At 34.9% G+C, this 15228-nt stretch overlaps 2 protein-coding genes across 2 annotated transcripts; both read right to left on the bottom strand.

Annotated features, from left to right (window-relative positions):
• Nucleotides 1-3210: 3210 nt before the first annotated feature.
• On the bottom strand, nucleotides 3211-4258 carry LOC149572136 (pollen Ole e I family allergen protein). The gene is made up of 2 exons (XM_089813427.1): nucleotides 4056-4258; nucleotides 3211-3846 (listed from the first exon to the last, which is right to left on the bottom strand). Exons 1-2 carry the CDS (start codon nucleotides 4226-4228, stop codon nucleotides 3516-3518), a joined length of 504 nt encoding a protein of 167 aa, XP_089669553.1. The 5' UTR covers nucleotides 4229-4258; the 3' UTR covers nucleotides 3211-3515.
• Nucleotides 4259-8257: 3999 nt separating this feature from the next.
• On the bottom strand, nucleotides 8258-14446 carry LOC149572135 (uncharacterized). The gene is made up of 4 exons (XM_089815778.1): nucleotides 14364-14446; nucleotides 11304-11602; nucleotides 10942-11161; nucleotides 8258-8333 (listed from the first exon to the last, which is right to left on the bottom strand). The coding sequence occupies exons 1-4, from the start codon at nucleotides 14444-14446 to the stop codon at nucleotides 8258-8260; spliced, it is 678 nt and encodes a 225-aa protein (XP_089671904.1).
• Nucleotides 14447-15228: the final 782 nt, after the last annotated feature.

The raw sequence follows: 15228 nt of genomic DNA, 5'->3' as shown, positions 1-15228 counted from the left end.
AAACCTACAAAAGAGTAAAACCTTTTGAATCTAACCATGTCGCTTCTTCGTAGTTGTTAATCACTAACATCTTTAACTATTGTGATGTTGCAATCACTATTTTGATTTACAGTTTCTTCACTTCGCAGCTTCACAACTAAAGACTTCAATTTTGACTGAAACCCTATGACGTCGCACCTACATTTAACTTAATTGTTCTGAATACTTTTCATAGCTTCGCAACTTGAAATTCCTTAATTGCATTACCACATATGATGCAGCGTCAGTTCAAACTTTGACTGCCATTTTATGCTCTGTGCACCATCACAACTTAGGAACCTTCAAACCAAGAATAAGTTGCAACCATGCGATCACTGTTTGATTTACTACCTTGCAACCTTGCCACAATCTAAGGCTTAACATTTCTTTCATTCACGACGTTGCGATGACTTCACACTTAACTGCGCAAGTCACTTTTGTAAATTTTGCTTTATCGAATTAACAAGATACTACTTCCTTTGATCACCTAACTCATTCGACCTTTTTCACAACCTCAAGCCTTAATATATTAACTTATTATCATTCTCTGCAATGGTGCGATGATAGACCTTTGCTGCTTTGCTGTCTTAACTCCTAGTTAACTTTAACTACCTGCGAAGATGCAATAACTGTTATGCCTTAACTGTTGTTGTCTCTCGCACCTTTGCAGCCTTCTTTGACTTAACATTTCTTTCATCTGCGATGTTGTGATGGTTTCACACTTAACTGTTAGATCACCTTTTGCAGCTTCGTGACCCAAATTTGAAAATCAGCTTTAACATCTATGACACTATGAAGAGTTTAATTGTTACCTTTTCGCACACTCGCAACTTAAAACTCTAACCCATCATGTAACTCTACAAAGCTACGAATACATGCTTTTGCTTTGTCGCAACATTAACCTCGAGTCAACTTTAACTGCCAACAATGATGTGATAGCTTTAGATCTTAATTGTCATGTTCATTCTTCGCATCCTCGCAACCTAAAAAGTCTTAACTATTTTGCCACCCTCAATGTTGTGTTAACTGTGTGAGATTGCCTATCACCTTGTGCACAACTTCGTAACTTGAAATTTTAACTTTTTGTTCAATTGTGCAGTGTTGTGATGACTACACACTTAACCACCCAGGTCGCTTTTCACAGCTTAGTGACTTATCTTACACCATATGGAATATCAATCAACACATTGTGAAAACCTTTGATCTAATCTTCATCTAACGATTAGGAATCCATCTCTGAGGGCAATTGACTTTTCAACATGTGACATGGATGTTCCAGTGTATTTTGCATTGTTGATTTGATTTCAACCCTTGTTCTCACCACCTTTAACCAAGGTATTCGCCATTGTTAAGTAGATTGAGCATTTTTGAAAGCTTCTATTACCTCTATATTTGATCAAATTGTACTCACTTCGACCTACTTCCACCACCTCGTGCTTGATTCCAATGAGCTCAATTTCATCTTTGCGGGAAATCTACCTTCATGGGCCGAAACTTGCTAAGGAGAAGGCAAATTGGAAATTCCCATAGAAGTTGCAATATGAACATTAGGAATTTGAATTTCATCTTCGAAGAAATGCATTAGGTTGTGAGTAAAATATGATCCTGCGAGACATGAATTTAGGTTAACCCACCCAATTTGCCAGAGAAGGAAGATGAGGGAAACCCGATAAAAGCCTGCTAGCCTATGGAAAACTAGACCTAGACTCATCATAAGATAATCAGAAGAATACCACTTTTAACTTGACATCTAAGGTTCATTTGCTTTAACATGTGGAGAATAAAAGTGGGGACAACACAATGAAGTTAGTATTTTTCTTATGGGATGGCCTAGGGGCCTTTGTCCCTTAGTAATTCACTAGCCTCCAAAAAATATTCTTAAAAACCATAAATCCTTATCAATAGAAGCAAAACACATGGAACACATTGTAGAAGTTATAAGTTAGATCCACATTAAAGACCAAATGTTTGGATAGAGAATCCATCCAGATCCACAAATGCGACCCAAGAAAAATAACAACCTCTACAAAATCTGAAACAAACATAATCAGCATAGATTTACTTCCAACCTTGAAATATACGAACTTAAGTACATCACAAATTTATAAACATCATCAAATACAAATCTTTACAATTATTTTTTAAGGTAATATTTATTTAAAAGTAACCAATATTTACAACTCAAAATATTTAACATAGATAAATTTATTGTGCTTAAGTTAAATACATTCAATTTGATTCAACCAAATTAATATTAACAAAGTTCCTTTCCGATACGTACAATATATCTGATCATTTCCTTAAATTAACTATTCTTCATGCCCCCCATAAGTAAATCTTTGGACAACCGTTATGCCATGCTAATTTGGATTCTCTGCCTCATTGAACCTCATTAAAAACTGAATCAATTTTCTATGGAGAGACCAAACCAAATAACACGTGACCTTCGAATGTTTATACATTTTTCTCCTTCAAATGAGAAGCTGAAAAGTTTCACAACTATTTTAAGCGTAAATAAAACAGGTAGAAATTAATGATATTGATGAAGATGGTGTGTCAAACTGTGATGAAAATGTGATGACGATGGTATGTCAAACTATAAACAGAAATTGATGAAGACACTGTGTCAGCCTATAAAGATAAAATGATGAAGATCGCAAGTCACACTATAAAGAAAAATTGATGTAGATGAAGTCTCAAACTATAAATAAAAGGTCAGATTTGATTCATGGGTCCATTTGAACTGTTTTTGCCAGCGCAACCATAGACTTCCGATACAAGTAAAGGCACATTCGACTCTAAATAATAAACCATTTAAAAGCAGATACCAGCTAAGTCACAAACTTCTAACAATAAAAGGATTATTCAATAATGATATAATCCAACAGCTACGCAAGCTTCTATCTACATTCATCTTTCGAGACTCCTCCTTCAAACTTACTTTCAAAATTTCAATCTAATTCAATGCAAGCTCAAATTTATTTTCCTATTTCGTACAAATTGTTATTTACAATGTAGCTTTCTTGCAAATTTTCAGATAAAAATGCCTCATTTTCTTATAGTTCAAATGATCTGATTTTGAGTAATTTAATTATTCGTAGTTATGAGTATACAAATATAATACTAATTAACTGTATAAATTAACTTAACATTTTATTTCTCTCATGATAATGGTGTGAACAGACTTCAGGATTCAGAAAAAAATTCCAAAATTAATTCCAAAAAACCCATATAATCGTTCTGTGGTTTAAAAAACGAAAAAAGCTATTCAAATGTCACAATATTCATCCCAATAATTACATTGGTCCCACAAACAGCACACCCTAACAGAACACCTGAGAATCACTACAAACCACCAGACCACTGAAAATTTACCCCAAATTTTCCCACTGCAGATCTGCAAACCCTTAAGCAAAAAGGCACAAACCAAAATTGCAATGATTTAACGAAATCCGTCCTCACAGAAACAAGGTTCTGTAACACAAGAATTTACAAGATTATGAACATGCCTGATTTGCGACACGAAAGCGCGTTGCCTGAGCAGAGGCGGCTTCCTGAGAAACCAGAGACTGTATGAGCAGCGTCTTCACTCGCCACGCCGTGAAAGGAAACCCTGGGCGACCGTACGCATTTACTAGAGCCGCAGAAGACTCTTTAATCAGACTGCTGTAGCCATCATTTTTCCCCTCCTTCATTGCCATGGCCTGCAGCAAAGTTAGGGTAGGGCCATAAGCTTCCAAGGCCTGAGACCCGAAAACCTTCGCTACGCTGGATGAAACAGGGACCATTCGCGGCCAGGTCTCCTTCCGATCACTCATCCCCCAATACCTTTAGCAAATTTTTAAAAATTCATGCAAAGATGAACAGAAATCGTGAAAATGAGCACAGAAATTGTGAAAATGAGAACACAAATCTTGAAAATGAGAACACAAATCCTGAAAATAAGAACACAAATCCTGAAAAGATGAACATAAATCATGGAAAGGAGAGCTTAAATCATGACTGAGCCGGGGAAATCAGTTTTCAGATTTGCTTACTTTGCAGTGCATGCTGTTTTTGCAGTGCGATTTGCTGTGGCTGTAGGCGGCGTGTGGGGGATCGTTTTCCTCGTGTATGCGAAGCCCGGAGCCGCAGTGGATTTGAACCCGTGACCTGACGAAACCAGGGCTGCCATGCACAAGAAAGCCCCTGCAACCGAAAGCGTCTTCATCGTGAAACCAAATGGAGGCACCTGAGTCCTAAGCAGTATTGTTTAAATGTGTCATAATGTACGGCAAGGCAGCACACCTAATCTGCTGTCTAAGAAATGTTTAAGAAATGTTTATGGCCATTAATCGTCTCCAAATATCGATTACGGAGAGCGTAATCAGCACTCTTCTTCACTGGTCTTTCAGGCGCGTTGGAACATCATTACGGTGTTGTTAGAGTGGGAATAAGTGCCTAAATTTGATGTTCTTACGGTTGTATAGAAGTATGTTTATTAAATATAATTAATATTTTAAGAAAGTAGTATTATAGTAGTTATTAAGTGTTCGTATCACATGCTTTGTGATCTAGAAAGTAGTATTATAGTAGTGTGTTTGTATCATGCTTTGTCTTCTATTATTAAGATTTAGCGAATAGGAAGAATAGGAAGAGAATGTATTTCTAATTTTCTTATGGTCTACATTCTTGTGATAGACTAAAGGCTTGTTTGGTTGTTGGAATAGGAACTCGGAATTGGAATTGGAACTAGAACTAGGAATAAGAATTGGGAATAGAAATTGTGATTTGTTATTCTTGATATGTTTGGTTCGCCAAATTGAAATTGGAATTAAAATTGAAAGTGCAGGTCACCCCCCCATATCCTCATCTACAAATTAAGCGGACTTCTTTCTCAAAACTATCATTGCCAAACATTTTTCTCCTGAGAGGATGGCTCTGTTTATAGTGCAGATAATGTTATTATTTCTGTCAGCATTGGAGTACTTTAGACAAAGCTTATCGAGTTTCAACCAGACTTCTACCCATATTAACTCAGTCCATTGCCATTTGATAATAATTTTTGGTGTTTGAATGATATATTTTCTAGAGTTTTGTGACTTCCAAATGTGGAAACTGCTTGCAATAGACAAGTGGCATATGGTAGACTAGTGTAAGATCTACATGAATTTCCTATATGAATTTTGGCCAATTAAGTTGGGCACTGAGTTCTCCATGTATCGTGTACATTCATCAAAGAAGAGGGTACTTCAATTTCAGGCAGGTAAAGAAACAATTCAGATCTTCTTGCAGTTAAAAGATCACGTCAGTCATAGACAATGAATCTCAGAGAATAGAACAACAACCAAATGAGGAAACTATGCTAAAATAATGGCAGTTTTGAGAAAGATGTTTGGCAGTCGATTAAGCAAACTTAATTTTTTAATCAAATAGTCAAAAGCAAAATGAGAATTGGAATAGCAATTCCAATAACATGTATTTTGGAGAATTGACACATGCTCATTTTGGGGCCAAAATGGGAATACACATTCCTATTCCCAATTCCAATTTTAAGTTATGTTCTAGTTGTATTCCAACAACCAAATGGACCTAAGAGATTGAGAAATCAAGGACTATGATTTGAAATATTGATGGAGAAAATATCGCATTGTTAGTTTAAAAACATTCAATATCCAATTTACGGGTTTTGAAACTATGATGCCTTTAACACATAGGGGAAGAGTCTTAGAAACTTAGTAACTACCCAAGCTAACTTTGCATAGCTAGAACTCCTAATTTGTATGTCAAACTTTGCCAATTATTTTGGTGAATCTCTATAGGTGGTTGAAGAGCTTAAAATTAAGTTTTAGGTGTTTCTACATTTACGAAGCTCTTTGTAGAGATCATGAAGTGCAAAGTGGTAAAAAAGTGTCATTTCAAAGCGTTCCCCTGATACTTGTTACTTTCACCCCCTCATAGCTGCTCACCAAAACAAATACTATCTTTGGCACAAATGGACCAATCAACAACCAAGAAAGCTAAAAAATGATTAACTATTAGTACATGTGTGATCAATTATTAATACATGTGGTATCAACTATTAGTACATGTGTTGCCACTTTTTAGAGCTTTTTAAAAGTGGTAATTGGGGGGTATCTATAACAATACTATTATACTCATTAGACCTCAAGATGGATACTGGGTCTCTTCCCCTGGTATCATATGGAAAAGCAAAGATTTTGGACATTCATTTGTTTTAATAGGATTAGAGCATATCAAAGGGAAGATTTTGGACACTCAATTTTTTTTGTGATTGTGTGTGTGAGTGTATAATGGTGGTGGGATGAACTCACATTTAAAATTTAAAATTTTTAATCTTCTACTCTGAAAATTGTAATTCGAGAAATGCAAAGATTGCAATAGTCATTTCATGGCATAATATGTGGACAATATTATCATGTAAAAAAGGTACAATTGATTTATTTTAATTACCAATGATCATGGAAGGTCATAATTATTCATTAGACTAAACAATGTATATACTATGTCTTACATCCTAGCATTAATATATGATTTGACCCATGGGGATCATTAGGTTTGTGCTATCCACATGAACTATTAACACCAAAAACTTGAAAGTTGGCCTAGTGATGTCTTCTTAATTAAGAAAAAAGACTAATTCAATAAGAAGTAATTAATGTACTATGAACCCCTTTAATTAACACATGCTTTGACAATCATTATAAAAATTAGTAAGACATCTTTGATTCAACAAAAACAATAATATCCTATTAAGAAAAAAAATAGTAATCTAATTTCAAAGTTAAAATAAATATTTTATTTATTTATACAACTACTAAAATATATAATACTAAAAAATCAAAATGTTAATATCATATTCTATAAGAATAAAAAGGTGGATGTGTGTATGGTCTCTCATATGCATGGGATTTATAGATTTAACCCTAATTTTTTTGGTCAAAAATAGGTAAAGTGGGGTTCTCCCTTTAGAGAACACTTTGAACTAAACTTTGATGGGTTCTCAAGAGGAAGCCTAAGGAAGTATGACATAAGGGGTGTCATTACAAATAGTAAGGGCTCTTTAATTATAGATAAATCTTTTAGAGAAACTAATACTAAAGAGAAGGTTCAGTTAATCATCCTAAGTCTACATTTTTTCTACTAATAAAATATTAGTTGAATATTTATTGACGGAAAAATAATTAATTGTGATAAATAATCTACTCAAATTATCCTCCCCCACTTTCATTTATATTGATAATCTTTACAAATATCTTTCTCATATGAGCATCAATATGTGACCAATACAAGCTTTTTCAGCACAACAATGTACCAATATTAAGTCATGTCAAACAATCATATTAAAAACCAACTACAAAAGATAAAGAGTCACAATTGAGAATTCTACATTAAATGTCATTTTGACATTTGAATTTGGAATCTCTACAACACTTACTCAATGTTTCAACCTACAAAACTTAATCCCTTAGACTTCCTCAATTATATATATATATATATTTTTTATTTTTTTATTTTTTTTTTTCTGGGACAAATTAAAGAATTAAAGATTGAATATTGATATAAAAAAGAAAATAATATTACTGATCTATTACCCAATATGACACAAAACTTAACAAGATGTCATAATTGAAAAAAGAGAGGAAAAAGAGAAGATGTATTGTGGTACGTTCTTTAGGACATGTTAATGAAAGATTTCCAATGCGAATAAATTTCCTCTGATCTTGTGCAGCATTACGACAAGCGAATCTCCCTCAATTGGCTCATCTTCCCATTACTATTACTCTTTAAGATCACAATGGCCCTACTACATTTCTTTTATAAACAAGGGACACAATGCATCACAGTCCCTGCCATATGCTATAAAGCTAATGGACTAAGAGTTAAAACTAATGAACTGGGCAATGAGAAATAGTAATGAAAACAACTTTAGGAAGAAATAGATATCATGAAATATAGTGGAAGTTAATTGCTATTATAAGAACAATCCAATTCAGAAATTTTGCAAAAACTTTTTGAAAAATTAAGAAATTAATTTAGAGCCCTTTTATAAAGTGGTTGCTAATCAATGCATAGCTGATCTCAACAACTTTTAGTGAGCTATTAGAAGCCAAAATAAGACACTATTAATATGACAAATTGTTCAATTGAGTTTTTCCTTTCGCAGCAAGCTACGGCAGCAAGTCCCAACAGAGGTAGAAGAGCATCATAGCAAGTGCTTGAACTAGAAAAAAGATGATCACAGTTTATCACCACAGATATAATTCTGAGAACTCAAAGCAGATGACCATATGTATAAATGGTATCTTGCACAGCTACAGTATCTTTAACACAACACATCACAAACTTTTAATTTGCCAAGTGAACTTGCTGACTCTAGAATTACCCCTGATCGAACTAACAATAAAGCTGAATAATATCAATTCTCACCTATTACTACCTTGCAAAAGGGCAGTCCCTATTTACTCTGGCATCAGCTGAAATTGCGATTAGTGTTTTATATGTCTCTATAGTTTATAACCAATTTAAGTATTGCAAAAAAAATGTGAAGAAAAAAGCAAGCCCATCTATTGCAGAATGAAAACAGATAATATAAAAAGAAAAAGACATGAACAAGCATACAATTTCAAACATGCAAGTTCCAAACTCGCAACTGACTAATGAGGGCTCACAATATGAGATTTCAGCCATGAGTAGAATGAGCCACATACCTTAAAGACTAAACTGTGTAGAAATAACCACTCCATGGAAGGAAAGGCTTACAAAAATATTAAAATTCCATTTCTTAGAGTTAGAGGCGAGGTGTAATCAACCCACTTTTTAAGAAACAAGAGATAACCTATATGGCATTCCCTTCAACGTCAGAAAGACAAAATCTGAAAACATAAAACCTCAAAAGCCTGCCATCCTTGTAATAAAAAATGAAACATAAGCTAAACTATATTTTTCTGTAGTCCAGGACTCCAAAACGTATTTAAAAGACCCAATGCTCTGCTAGTCACAGTAGCAAGTGTCTTGTAGCTGGTGGTTGAACCATTGTGTCTATGATACAAACCATAGTTGGAAAACTCGTCAAATGCAAAAACTCGCCAAGCCCCCCAAAAGTTTAATCGAGAAAAACTCGACGATTTAAAAAAAAAATTCGGGAACCTAAAAAATCGCTGAAATTTAATTAAAAATACATTTATTTTGCAAAATTTAATGAGAAGATGCATCTAATAAGTTAATTAAAGACAATACAAAAGAAAGAAACAAAGTTTAGATATATATAAATGCATAATGCGTACAAAATTGCATTCTCATGCAGAATGCTCATGGTAGGAAGCAAAATAGTAAATTACTAAATAGTTTCAATCTGTCAAACTAGAAGTAAATACTAAAAGTCTAAATACATCAATACAATGTGACAATGCCAATCACATCTTCCTCTTTCCACTTGCACTAGCAGGAAAGCGAGGGGGTCTAGTCCTAGAAGAAGTGCCCCGCATTGGGATAGGGCGTGAGCTGCGTGACTGTGAACTCTGTGGCTGTGCCCCCTCGCTCGACGTCCCTACTGACTGGCTCGACGTCCTAGAAGAGGATGCATCTCCTCCTAATGGTAATGTCTGATCCTCGCCTAAATCATCACCATCCTCGTCCTCATCCTCAATGTCATCCATAGTGAACTGAAAATCAGTGTCAACCTCCCCCTCCATGGCCTGCCTCTCCAAATCAGCGATCTCATCTGGTGTAAAAAATGGACTTGGCTCCTGTGCTGTCCAATCAGAATAAGGATCTATCTCATCTAGATCAAGCGGACCAGGTAGTTCTAAGAGCTGTGACTTTTTTATGCACAACTTAAGATTATAGTGCACATAAACAAGGTCATTAAGCTGTTTTTGAGTCATTTTGTTTCTTTTCTTTGTATGGATGGACTCAAATAAGCTTCAATTGCGCTCACAATGGGATGAGCTACAAGGTTGGGATAGGAATCTGAGAGAAAATTTCCTTAAATTGGGGGTATTGCCACCCCAACTTGCCCACCAAGCATCTGCAAAACAAAATTTTAAAAGTTATAAAGCAATAAAAAATAAAATCAGAAGCACAACTTATCAATTAGCAAAAGTTTTAAAGTTTGACGCTTTACTTGGTGCTTGAGTAGATCTTGCTCTCTTTGCTAGCATACAAGAGAACAAAGGACCCCTTGATTCCACATAGATTTGTTGTTTGGTCACAATAAGGTCTCTCTCATCTTCACTTGATATCATTCTCTCAATGCATTTAGAGAGACCTTCCATGACCTCTCCATTAAGATCTGAGTAGGAATCATCAGCTCTAAAACAAATAGAAAATGATGTCAAGTCTTACTACACAACCTTAAAAAGTAAAGTAAAATAAAGACTTATTAAAATCCCAACTTCAAGGACAATCAATTATCATAGTACCTGAATTTGGGATTGAGGAAGTAGCTTGCTGCATGAATAGGTTGGTGGAGCATATTGTTCCACCTCCTATCAATTATTTCCCAAATGGGGTCAAATCTGAGACTGTCCCCGTGATAGTAACTTCTAACAGCCTCTTTCGCCCTATCCATGGCCTCATAAGGACCTCCCATTGGGGGTTGCTGCCCATCACATGTGCGCAAGACTAGAACTAGGGGCAGAGACATCTACATTTGAAATTTGAAAAATACAAATTAGTTAATAACATAGTAAGTTATGAATTGCAAATGAAACTTGAATAAACTAAAAATATAATGAAGTTACCTCCACAATCTCCTTAGCCTTTGCAAAAAAGCTATCATCAAAGACTATTCGTGCCACAGCTTCTCCTTCGGGCTTCTTTGAGTAAGGTGAAGCAACCCAATTAGCACACACAAACATTTGCTTCAAAGCCAATATGTGGTCAAGAATACTTTGCAACGTCAAGAAGACCGTTGCAAACCTTGTCATAGCAGGTCTCATCAAATCTTTGCCTTTAGTGGCTTTTCTCATTAAACTGAGAACCCATGGGTGATTATAAATATATTTCGTGACTCGCCTAGCATCTTCCACAACTGGACTCACCCAATCAAGTTTTCCTATGTCCTCCAAAAGAAGGTCAATGACATGTGCTGCACAAGGTGACCAAAAAAGTGTGGGATGCCTCTCTTGGAGGATTCTACCTAAAAGATTAGCAAAAAATCAATAATTAGTAACAAACTTTCCATATTTAGTATTTACAAATTATATCAAATCTAAATTGAATAATACCATAGCATTACATTCATGATTCATATTGATTCAAATATAAAAAATTAAATCTACCTGCTGCCACATATGTTGCTGCATTATCTGTGATTATTTGCACCACATTCTCTATTCCCACCTCCATGACAACATTCTCCAACATTAAAGCCAATGTGGCTGCATTTTTCACTTTGTTGGAGGCATCGACAGATTTCCAAAACACCACATCATCTTTGCAAGCAATCAAGAAGTTAATAATGGTTCTACTTCTTCCATCTGTCCACCCATCAAATAAAATGGTGCAGCCATACTTCTTCCACTCTTTCTTTTGGTCTTCTATCAACAATCTTGCCCTACGAACCGCTTTGTCAAGCAACCTACAAAATTGAAGTGTAATATTAAATAAAGTGTAAGTGTTAATAAAAAATTAGGAAATAAGTTATAACAATTAAGATTTAAAATATAACAATGAACTAAAGTGAATCTCAATTATTTACAATTACTAAATAGTAAAATACTAACCTTCCACTCATATCCTTGCGATTAGGCGGCTTGTAGCCTTTGTCTGATATTGTCATTGCATTCACCATATTGACCCAATAGGGACTATCAGCGGCATTCATTGAGATATTGTTGAAAAACCAAAAATCAGATGCTGCAATATCAGTTTGCTCATGCACCTCCTTAAACCATGCAGTGCCCTCTAATGATGGTTGTGCTCCAGGTGTGTTCCTGGACACAAAATAACCACCTATCCTTGATGGGGATCTGGATAGTGATGATGAAGAAGTAGGAGATGTAGAAGAAGTGGAACCGGTAAAAGAGAAATTTTGTTTGCGGATCCGTGGGCCACAAAGAGATCCTGGTATGTTCTCAAGTGCTTCTTCTTCCTCTTGCATATCAAAAGGAGCTCCTTCAGATTCAGCTATGGCTGCCCTCATAGCTATTTTTGCCCTCTCCCTATTCAATTTTTTCTCTTCAGCAGCTGCAAGTAAGGCATTGATGAATATTTTTTCTTCATCAGTTACCTTGAGACAAGGATTTGAGTCAGGTTTCTTTATGCCTGCAAGGTGGTATTTGAGGCGGTTTATGCCTCCAGAAATAATTCTCTCACAGGGAATGCATATCACCTTCCCAATATCATTTGGATTTGGAGCTTCATAGGCATACCGCCATGCCTTATCTCTTGCATTTTTAGGCCGAGTGCCTATATATCCAGATGGGCATGGTGTTTGTGGCCACTCTTCTTGTGGGTTTGTCATTTTTTTAATGGTTGACCACTGCCCTACACATAAATATATAGAGAAATGAATAAACAAAGTTAGAACTTAGAAGCTAGGGTTTCAAATGATTCAAACTTCAAACTTGAACCATATCCTTAGCAAACAACAAACTTCAACCATATCCTTAGAAGCTAGGGTTTCAAATGATTCAAAATGATTTTAAATGATTTGAAAACATTTACAAAAAACAACAAAAACAAAAGAACATTTGTTATAAAACTATAAAAAGTTTTCAAACTATGATAAGATGAACATACCTGGAAAGAAATTTGTCTTCTAAAATCGTTTAGAATCCTCTACAATCCACTCAAATCCGCCTTGAATCACTTGCAATCAGCCAAGAATGCCTCCAAACCTTCTTCTCTTCACTCCTCAAGGTTCTAAACAATGCAAATACAAGAAAGAATGAGAAAAAACACACTCACTGCCGCTTAAATCTATCACAGGCCGCGTTCACTAGTAAATCGCGAGTTTTTAGAAAAAACTCGCCAAGTTTTTGCTGACTACTCGTCGATTACTCGGCGAGTTTTTACTAGATTGCCGAGTTTTTAAATCGGCAAGTTAACTCGTTAAAAACTCGCCGAGCTAGGGAACTCGACGAGTTTTCCATCTATGATACAAAGAACTCTGTGACATTGTGCAATGGTTGCAGCCCATTGTATGATCTTTTCATTCCGCAATAAATCAACTGCAAAATGCCGAGATAAAAGAAAAATCATAATAAGATATGTACTAACTATTGAAACCTAAATTGAACTAGAATAATTTACACAAAAAAGAGGCATATTGGTCTCTATTAAAAATTATAGATGTGCAACATACAACAAAAAAGATTGTATTTAACCATTTAACAAACATTTAAACTTTACAATGTTTGTTAATAAAAGATATTACTTGTCAGTTGTAAGTAATGTCAGAAGTCTCATAGTAAAAGCTTATATTTAACACTGTTGTCTAATACACTGGTTATAATCTCAGGTATACAAAACTTCAACACAATTATTCATGCTACTGACAAATTGTAAGCTAGGTTTTATAAAATTGCTAGCTGGAGTTGGAACAAACTTTCTATAATGTGTTGCTAAGCCACAACACAAAAAAAAGCAGAGACACAGAAGAGAAAATTTTTTGTGTACTCACAAGAACTCGGAGCGAATTTCAGGTCTGGTGATTAAACCCTTGAAAAGAGAAAATTATGGAATTCAGCATTTAATTTGGCACAAATCTTTGAATTCTTGGAGAATGATAAAAGGAAATTATGGAATTTTCTAACATTTATGATATTTCATTTTGAGTCTTTGACCAATCATGATGTTGACTATGATCAGAGTCAACATTAATTAAACATATTGATCTTGCGGAATGCAAGAATATGACTCATTTTAGTCTGCTCAAATTAAACCATCATTGTAAAATGGGACCTGTGATTGATTAATTCAGTGCTATAAATATCCACAGTACAGCTGACATAAATTTCCATACATATGTGCGAAACAACACACCAGCCAAATGGAGTTTGGTACAACACTGAATAAAGAATCCATTCACACTAACAAGCATGCGCAATAAAAACCCCAACGCTAATGAAAGCTATATCCTGCCGATTCGGAAATGTTAGATTATGGACAGGAAAAAATTTCGACGAATGACATAGGCATGCCCAAATACCCCAATCCAGTAAACCAAATGCGTACAAAAAATTTAACTTACCAAACTCATAAGCACAGTGAAGAATTAATGTGAACATAAAAACCCATTAAAAGATGCTACTAAATCGGCGATGACAAACAAAACTTACAAATACAATGAAGTTTTCATTGATTGAGAATTTAAAAACAAAGAAAACCACACTTACCCCAAAACTCCATTTCGTTCTTCTTTAGTCCAAGTAAAGAAGACAGAACACACCAAAAATCCCCCAAGCCCTACACTCACCATTTTAGAAATTAGACATCTATAAAAACATTCTCTCAGAAAATCATCATGTGTTGAACTTGTATGCGAAAACACGTTTCCAATACAGTTAAGGAGCCGCAGATGCCAAAAATAACTAAACGCCAATGAAAGGAAAAAGAGGAACAAGGAAAGGAAAAAGAAGAAGTACAGTTCGAGCTGGAACAACTGAAGCAATCAAGCGTCAGGGATTTGAGAACAGGAAATGAATCGAAGTTGTTCACCTAATTTACAATCTTTGCCTGAATCCTGCAACCCACAATTTCACAAAGAAAAAGATGAAAACTATCGTTCAACAGTTTTACGGAACGTCTATACACTCAAAGATGAATCAAGAATTCGCTTATTCAACCAACCACTCGTTTTTGCAATGAGTTGTAGATAAGAAGAACACTAGTGACTATTTATTAGACATAAATATTTCTAACAAAGCTTTTATTACACATAAATATTTGTGACAAAGCTTTTTGGCACCACTTTATCTAATTTCAGCCTAATTTTATTGAAGACAAATAATTTTTTTCTTGCCTAAATTGCTGACAACCAATGACATGGTTGAAAAAACTGTATTTTAATATGTTTTAAATATATTTTAATTCATAAATTTTTAATAGAACTTAAGGTTAAAAGAAAATAATCAAAATTCATTGGTTCAAAAAGCAAAACTAATAGCATCTGAATGAATGCATAAGTATTCCTGCCTTTAAGGAGGAACTAATAAAGGTGGTTTTGAAATTTGGTGTCCTTTATCTACTTGAAATATAAAT

The sequence above is a fragment of the Cupressus sempervirens genome, chromosome 2, assembly GCF_028749045.1.
Source record: "Cupressus sempervirens isolate cs-2001-9-10 chromosome 2, ASM2874904v1, whole genome shotgun sequence".
NCBI lineage: Eukaryota > Viridiplantae > Streptophyta > Pinopsida > Cupressales > Cupressaceae > Cupressus > Cupressus sempervirens.
The sequence above is the reverse complement of the archived record's forward strand: the minus strand, read 5'-3'. Positions and strand labels throughout refer to the sequence as shown.